Source organism: Pleuronectes platessa, chromosome 8 (assembly GCF_947347685.1).
Source record: "Pleuronectes platessa chromosome 8, fPlePla1.1, whole genome shotgun sequence".
Taxonomy (NCBI): domain Eukaryota; kingdom Metazoa; phylum Chordata; class Actinopteri; order Pleuronectiformes; family Pleuronectidae; genus Pleuronectes; species Pleuronectes platessa.
The window spans coordinates 6,185,705-6,195,039 of NC_070633.1; the positions used below are offsets into that span (position 1 = coordinate 6,185,705).

Here is a 9,335-nt window from a genome sequence, read left to right on the forward strand (position 1 = left end):
CACATTCCCTCTCTTCCCAATCGGACCGGAGGTTTGACAGGTACAACAGCACAACCCCCCAAAATATAGAGACGCACGCACTCTCCTCCACGCTTTCATCAGCTTTGATCTTCATTCTCTATATGGGAGGTTACAGCAGATGAATAAAAGTAAAACAGCTGAGCATGTAATAATAGCAGATAATAATATATATATTTATTATTATTATTATTATAATAATTATTATTATAAATACATATATATTATTATATGTATATATTATATTATACATCTTTATGTGACATTACAATACTATATGAAAGAGTCAGAAATAGAGAAACACTGCAATTAGAGTGTGCACTTAAGACACCAGATCTATTTCAAGGCCTGGAGAGTTGTTTAAATATATTTTCGGTCTCTCTCTCTCTTTCTCTCTCTTTCTCTCTCTTTCTCTCTCTCTCTCTCTCTCTCTCTCTCTATCTCTCTTTCTCTTCTTCCCTCTCTCTCTCCCTCTCTCTCTCTCTTCCTCTCCCTCGCGCTCTCCTTCTCTCTCTCCCTCTCCCTCCCTCCCTCTATCTCTCTCTCTCCCTCGCTGCATTCGCCTCTGTTAGTCGTGAGGGAAGCTCAGTGAATGCGGCTGCAGAAGGAGCCAGCATACTTATGCGCCTGACACGGATATACTGCTCTGTCTTACAGGAGGTGGGGGGGAACACATCCTCTCCTCTGACTCTCCTTCTTTATCCCTGAATTGGATCATATATATTTATTTTTTCCTTTTTTTAGGTGAGAGGGGGGTTTAAAATCCCCGCGTATCCTCTCCAAGTTTTATTTTTGATGATATTCTTTTGTGGACGGATGGGAGCGGGAGAACTCGCGGAGTTTCCAGCGCCTCACTTGCACCGCAGCGGACCTAAAGGCTAAATAACTGCATTATTCATTTTTACGCGCCGGTTTCTATTATCCTGAAAAGTCTCTCTTATTTCTCCAGTGTCCCTATTTCTTCTTCTCGTCCAGGAAGGGGGCCAATAATTCGCCATAGCCTTCTCTTTTTCTCATCCGACCTTTTTCAATGCGCTCCCATCAGATGGAGAATGAAATGAGCCTCAATCTTCCGCGGAGAAACTGATCTCAAAAGAAGAAGAAAAAATAACTGTTGTGCAAAGGGACTAAGTCTAAAGACTGGATTTATGCTGCTTGGATGGAGAGAGAGAAAAAAAATGATACCCTGGTACGCGCAGCCTGATGGGAGCGTTTTGGCTGCTGAGCTCTGAACCGTTCTCCCGGTGCGCAACTCCGCTCGAAACAAACCAGTATTTATTCTCTGGACGGCTGGAGGTTGCTGAGCCGAGCTGAAGCCTGCAGACGCACAGGGCTGGGGACGCTCTCTACACCAGTTCCCCCAGCGCCTCTGCTCCTCCAGTGTCCCCCGAACAATGAATACAAACTCTGAGAATGTCGGACTTGTTTAACCGCATCACCGACCACCTTGCGCCTTTTTTCACGCCTTGGAGTCGCCGGACGCGCCGTCAAGATCTCTAAAAGCTGTCTGCCTCTCCTTCTCTCCCTCTCTCTCTCTTGTTCTCTGTCTTTTCACGTCTCTCTCTCTCTCTCCCTCCCCTCCTCTCTTTTCTCCCACACTCTTATCTCCGCTGCAACCAAATGAATGCTCTCCCATGGAGGTAGTACAACCACCTTGGGGACCGAACGACCAGAGGGGTGATTTTTCTAAGCAAGAGGAGCCTGTCAGCAAGAGACGCATCGGGTGAAATCGGAGCCTGAGCAACCCTCCCCAACCCCCTCACCCCCCCCCCCTCCATCTCAATCTCCTCCACTGCATCTCTCCTCCAGTTTGCTTGGCTGGGGTTGATAACACGGCAGAGCCCTGCATGGGGATATAGGGGCCCAGAGGAACCTTGTTGCGCCCCTGTCTGCGCTCTCGCCTCGGCTGGGGAGGACCGTTCGCGCACGTCTCCATCCATGTCTTACCAACGCTGCCCCGTGTCTCCAGAGGGAGCCGCATCCATCCCCACCGCAGCTTTGGGTAAGTCCAATTTATCTGGATTGATTGACGATGACGAGATTTTTTTACATATATATAAAGAAATTCTATATAAAATGTTCAGGCGTGTGGAGGAGAAATGTCTCTATGAGATAAAGCCAAACCCCTCTCAATGTGTCAGGAGTGGGCAGAGTCCCAATTGCCTTTCCCCTCTTGTTGGTGTCACACTTGCTTTGCTAAATAACCTGCTTAGAGATGGTGCTGCTGCTGCTGCTGCTGGCTTCAAATGAGACCCCTATGAAAAAGATAACTGCAGCCGTTTGACTTTGATTATGTTGAATATGCTTTGAGGGGGAGACTGTAGTCGTGCTTCCGTCTTAGACATTTTCCGAGATGATGCCTGACGTCTGTCTGTCAGGAGAAAGATGCAGAGATGTAGCAGTTCATGGATATGAGTAATTTATAGAGCATATGGTACTTTTCCTGCAGTGCCGAATGATCTGCATCAAGCATTTGCCTTGTTGATCATGAATCATTCTGTCAAAGTCAAAGCCTGCAAAGACTCTAAGAAAAAGTGCAACAATTATATATGTCATTAGCATTGCATTTTGCATATGGTGTTTTATGCAGTAATAAATAAATGAAAATACAAAATAAACTAAAATAATAAATGTATTCTCCTAAACTTTTACTAGTGTAAAGGATTACATATTGCAATCGCAATATTATCCCTGTGAAATATACGCATTTTGATGGTTTGCTTTCTGTTTGTGTGTGTGTGTGTGTGTGTGTGTGTGTGTGTGTGTGTGTGTGTGTGTGTGTGTGTGTGCGTACGCATTCATCTCTGGCTTGTACGCCTGTGTGTGTGTGAATGCTTGTGCTGCATGCACCTGTCTTTTCTTCAAAGGTTACTAAATGGTTTTCTGGGGGAGGATTTCTAACCGGCGAGATGCTGCTCATACTCCTGCTGGCAGCCTTTTCTTCTTCTATCTCCGGCTCCCTCTCCTCCTCCCTCTCCTCCCCCTCCATGTCGGACGGACCCCCGATGGCAGACCCGTCCACCTCGGACCTAATGGCCGAGACCTGCAGCGCCTGCTCCTGCATGTCTGTGGAGAATGTGCTGTACGTCAACTGTGAGAAGATCACCGTCTACCGGCCCACGCAGCTCATCCCACCGGCCTCGTCCCTTTACCACCTCAACTTCCAGAACAACTACTTAATCATACTTTACCCAAACTCATTCCTGAACTTCACCCACGCTGTGTCACTGCAGCTGGGGAACAATAAACTGCAGAACATTGAAGGTGGAGCCTTCCTGGGGATGAGTGCGTTGAAACAGCTGCACCTGAACAATAATGAGTTAAAGGTGCTGCGAGCGGACACTTTTCAAGGGATAGAAAACTTGGAATACCTTCAGGCTGACTACAACTTGATCAAATATATTGAAAAGGGAGCATTTAATAAACTGCACAGGCTAAAAGTGCTGATTCTGAATGATAATCTTGTACAGGCGCTACCTGACAACATATTTCGCTTTGCCTCACTCACCCACCTGGATATAAGGGGAAACAGGATCCAGAAGCTTCCCTATTTGGGTGTTCTGGAGCATATAGGGCGCATAGTAGAGCTGCAGCTGGACGACAACCCCTGGAACTGTACCTGTGATTTAGCACCTCTCAAAGCATGGCTTGAAAACATGCCCTATAATATTTTCATTGGTGAGGCCATATGTGAAACACCAAGTGATTTGTACGGGAGGCTCCTGAAAGAAACCAACAAACAGGAGCTGTGTCCCATGGGAACAGGAAGTGACTTCGATGTAAGGATGCCGCCTGCACCGCCAGATAATGACCCCTCCAAAATGTCTCCGACCACCGTGGCTCCCATGGCCACAAAATCGCCAAAAACCACTGACTCATCAAAGATATACGGTAATGGTATTGTGGCTGGTTTGCCCCCCTTTGGAAGAAATAGTCAGATCGTTTCCTTTCAGACACGGACCCCTCCATTGATGTGTCCACAGCCTTGCAGTTGTAAAGCCCACCCATCTGACTTCGGCATTAGTGTCAGCTGCCAGGAGAGGAGTATTAAAAGTCTGGCTGATCTAAGTCCCAAACCCCAAAACGCCAAGAAACTTCACCTGAGTGGGAACTACATCCGCGACATAATTCCAGCAGATTTCCAAGGCTTTGAGGGCTTAGATTTGTTACACCTTGGCAGTAATCAAATTTTCACAGTCCAGAAAGGTGTGTTTTCTAACCTCACTAACCTGAGGAGACTGTATTTGAATGGAAACCAGCTTGAAGAGTTACACCCAGAGATGTTTTTGGGCCTCACAAATCTACAGTACCTATATTTGGAATACAATGCCATAAAAGAAATCTTAGCAGGCACATTTGACTCCATGCCGAACCTACAACTCCTGTATCTCAACAATAATGTTCTGCGGAGTCTTCCCGCCTACGTGTTTGCGGGTGTGTCTTTAGCCAGACTGAATCTAAAAAACAATCACTTCATGACCCTACCAGTGAGCGGTGTCTTGGACCAGCTGCAGTCATTGACCCAGATAGACCTGGAAGGAAACCCATGGGAGTGCTCCTGTGATCTGGTCGCCCTCAAACTCTGGCTAGAGAGGCTAAGTGATGGAGTGGCCGCCAAAGAGGTGAAATGTGCCTCCCCTGTGCAGTTCTCCAACATTGAGCTGCGCCTTTTGAAAAATGAGATCCTATGTCCTAAGCTCATTGCAAGGCCGCCGTTTATTCAAACTAGCGCCACCCCTGTTTTGACCTCTGTGTCGCCTGCTGGAGTTGGCAAAGCACCACCGGGAGGACCTGTGCCTCTCTCGATTATGATCCTTAGCATCCTTGTAGTGCTTATTCTGACTGTGTTTGTGGCCTTCTGCCTTTTGATCTTTGTCTTGAGGCGGAATAAAAAACCAGTGGGTAGGCAGGAGGGGCTGGGGAATCAGGAGTGTGGCTCTATGTCATTGCAGCTCCGCAGGCACAACCATAAATCTGGCAAGAAAGGTTCCATCCCGGGGGACGACTTGGGAGGCGAGACATTCATCCCCCAGACCATTGAGCACATTGGCAAGAGCCACACCTGCGGAATCGGACGCTCCTCAGACATGGATGCTGGGTACAAGTTTGCCGAATCACAGAGGCAGAAGATCATCTTCCGGAACACCAGCGATAAGGAAAAAGAGGCACTTTCCACCCTGGAGCGCAACAAACGCCTCAGCACCATCGACGAACTGGAGGAGTTCCTTCCCAACCGAGAGCCCAGCATGTTCATTCAGAACTTCCTGGACAGCAAAAGAGATTTCAACAGCATAGGGATGGGTGGGTACGAGATCCGCTACCCGGACAAAACGCTGGATAAAAAGATGAAGAAGTCGTCACTGATAGGCGGGAATCACAGTAAGATCGTGGTGGAGCAGAGAAAAAGTGAGTATTACGAGCTGAAAGCCAAGCTACAAGGAACGCCTGATTACCTGCAGGTGCTGGAGGAGCAGACTGCACTGAGTAAAATGTAGGGAATCCTGTGTTTGGTTAAGTGCATTGATTACACATACACAAGGAATCAGACCCACGTACAGGCAGACAGACAGCCAAACACACCTGCCTTTCTGTGGTTCTTTTTCCCCCTCAAGCCGCGCGCACACAAACACACACACACACACACACACAAACACACAGCAAAAAGTGCCTTCTGGAAATCCTTAATGACCAATGCAGAGATGGACAAAATGGCTCCACACTACAAAGCTGTTACTAGAATCAGCGTGAATGAATTCTACAGTAAAAGACCTTTTGGATTATCCACGCCACTACATGTATGAATCCCACATACATACCACAGGACACCATAAAAAGCAACCAGACAGTCACAGTAATATCTGCTGCTATTGAAATGGATACTTACCTTGTTATTTTTTGTTGTTCTTGTTCATCTTTTTCTCCTCCTTTTTTGTTTTTTTTCCAACCAAATCAAAGGGTCTTGAAAACAGTGCTTGAGAATACACCTTGCCGCCGTCTTCAACCCTCTTTTAAAAGAGAGGGAGAAAAAAAAAAGGAGGCAGCATGGGCTGTTGTTCTTTTGCTCTGGAAAGAATCCAGAATCACTACTTCTTGGATGAGATTAACAGAATCAATGACTCAGTGGATGCTACTTTGCTTCTCTTCCTCTTTTTTTTTTATTTGCGAGGATATGTGTTTGTTCTTGGGGGGGGGGGGGGGGGGGGGGCTCTCTGGAGTCGGCTGCAGACTCTCTGCCATCTTGTCTGGATTACACACCAGTAGCAGTACACCTGCTCTCTGCCGGAAGGCTAAACGGTTCCTGTTTACCATTCATGGGAAATGGAGGAACTGCAAAACTCTTTTGGGGGAATGATTTTGTGACTAGTTTTCTTTGTGTAAAGAGCCATGTTAAATATAGTGTCTTCTGAATGGAGTTGTGTTCCTCTTCAAAATTGCTACTTAACAGTAACTGTATGTTTTGGGTGAAATCTAACGGCACATACACTGTCAGAGGACGTTGTTTCAGAAAAATGAAAAACCCAAGGATAAAAAAAAAAAAATTACAAAGCTGCTTGCCATGTAAGCGTAACCTGGAATTTATTTTGTAAGTCTTACATTATTTGTATCTGTGGGACTGGTTTGTAAATTACAAGGAAAGATAAACATCTACACACACACAGACACACACACACACACACACACACACACACACACACATACTGTATGATGGAGCATCATCACCAAGAGACTACAAGCCAGAATTGTCAGACAAACCGCTAATGTTATTCAATCAGTGATCCGCCTCCCCTTGTCAGCACTCGATTCGTAGTCAAAAAAAATTTAACAACATAGTTAATTTATTTTTCTATGCAGGATTATTTAAAGAGTTATTGTATTATTTAAAAAAGAATAATACACAAAGAGTGGGAGGGACTTGATAGAACAATGTATCAGAGCTAATTCAGGCCACCAGAAGTGACTCTGGAGTTGATTCAAGGGTTTGTGTTTCTCCCAGTTCGCTGAAGAACTTGACCCAGTGGACGAGTTTGTGACATGTGATCTGTGATGTTTCCTTTTCTATTGTGTCGCACTACAAACCGAGGCCTGGTAGAGTCTGTGACGTTTCAAGCAGTTTCCTTATTCTTATATCTCCAACAATATCTTGTTCAAGGTTTCTCATTAACATTATGCAACCAAAATAAATGTGCATTAAACTTGATATGGTTCTGGGGGAATGCCGGGACAGGGATGGGTTACGGTCGGGGGGACAGGGAAGTTCATGAATTGAGGCTCTAAATTGTCTGATTTGGAAAGAATCATATCATAAAACACCATGTGCAATATTAGTAAAAATGCTCAGTCATGATGGCTTCAAATAATTTTGTTTAATTTATTTAGTTTGAGGTTATATTGTCAAGACAGGTTCTATTTCGAAATTCTTTTATCAACTTAACTCTATCCGGTCCTTATTTAAAAAGTATTGTTAAGTTAAAATTATGAGTGTTTATTGACATTACAAATGAATAGAATGTATCTTGGAAAGTATAATAAATACAGTTTTCTATCAGTCATAAATCTCCTGTATATTGGTTAATTTTCTCTTGTATAATCATGTTGAAATCAAGGTATTAAAATCAGCACCTATTTGCACTGTGTCCCCCTTTTTCTTTTAGTTTGCATCCTGTAAGCTTCTCTGGGCTGCTTCATTTTTAAGGGAAAGTACATAAAATGAAAAAAGGATTCTTCAAATGAAACTGCCAAATCTCATTTTAATTCCCACTTTGAGTTTTTCACAGAACAAGTTGTCTTACAGCTCAGTGTTGAACAGACTACAGCTGACGTGACAAAATGCAGTGCTTGAGTTGTGCGTGTACAAAAACTGGCTACCCTTCAAGCCTATTACCTGGTCTGCCTGGTCTGTTTAGTTGGAGGAAACTGACTGTGGAAGTAAGGGAGCTGCCGCTTGTCACACTTGAGGCCATGAAACCACTCTGCTTAATACTGTGGTTAAAACCACGTCATTAGAATTGGTGTGCAATGTTTTCCAACTTACTTTTCAAGTCTTTGATTAAAGGTCCAGTGTGTTGTATTGAGGGAAATCTATCAGCAAGAATGAAATGTAATATTCATTATCGTGTTTTCCTAGTGTATAATAACATGAAATTAAAGATTTGTTGAGTTTTTGCTACTTTAGAATGAGACCTTTTCATGAACATCAGCATAAGGCCTTCTTTAGCCAATTCAAACAATGTTTCTAGAGTTGCCCAGATTGGACGAAACCAAACAGTGGCTGTATCGTCTCTAAGTCATTTGAAGGCCAACGTACATTCTACTACACGCCTTAAAGGGGAGGGCGAGGCCAGGGGTATAACGTTCATTGTATTATACCACTTCACTGACAGATGCTCATAAATCCTACACCTGGAACCTTTAAGCCATTTTTAATAGCAAGTTTAAAAACACAATTTAAGGGTTGTGTGCTGGTTTGCACGGCGGCTCCTTTTAACTGTCATAAAAGTCAGATTTAAAAGGTGTGATGTAATTCTTTCTTTGTCCTCCGTTCCTTTGCCTTTTCAAGATTTGGAAGCAGTTTTTTGCCATGACCCTAACGTCTTCCAGGTAAAATTCTGTATTTTTAGGCACCTATCAAACATTCACGTCTCTTCCACTTCAGGGGTAAAAAATTCAGATTTCCTGTTTCTGTGTAAATCCAACCTATATGGGGCTTTTGGGAAACCAAGTAGCAGAAAGTATGACTCATCCACACGCCAGAGAATTGTCCTCATTAATTATTAATACCCGTGGCAGCTATGAACTAAAAAGGGATGTGTGTGTGGGGGGGATCTGATATGTCCACCCTCTTCAAACACTCCCACTCGCTGCCTCTTCTCTTTCGTCCCTCATGCCGCTCTGTAATAGAGCAGAAACATCATTTTAGATAGGCTTAAAAAAGAAAGACTCAAATTGGCTGGAAAAGTGTCTTTTCTTTCCAACATTTTACTGCAGTGACTTGGCTCCGGAGCAGGGGCTCTGTTCCTGGAAGCTCCCGGGGTCCTTGAGGGGGCTACCATGGCGTCCCTAGAAAGCGGAGAGTCAGTTGCTTTCCACTGTAGTTTCACTGACCCAATATTAGTGGAGTGTAAAGGACAAAGAGCGAGAGGCTTGTGTCTTTTCCCCCTCGCTGCTCTTCCTTTCTCGCCTGCTGTGGAGAAAGTTATGCAATTCGGTCAAGAACTTTAAATGAAAATCCTCCCTGCTGTGGCTCAGAGTGTATTCTGATCTGACCTGCTGAAATGTGCATCTTTAATTTTTTTCCCGTCTCTTATGGGCTGGAATTT

The 9,335-nt window shown here is 44.5% G+C and overlaps 1 protein-coding gene across 1 annotated transcript; it reads left to right on the forward strand.

The window, feature by feature from the left end:
* Nucleotides 1-2,927: 2,927 nt before the first annotated feature.
* On the forward strand, nt 2,928-6,177 carry slitrk4 (SLIT and NTRK-like family, member 4). Its single transcript, XM_053428976.1, has one exon. It carries the CDS (start codon nt 2,928-2,930, stop codon nt 5,511-5,513), a length of 2,586 nt encoding a protein of 861 aa, XP_053284951.1. The 3' UTR covers nt 5,514-6,177.
* The last annotated feature ends 3,158 nt before the right edge of the window (nt 6,178-9,335 follow it).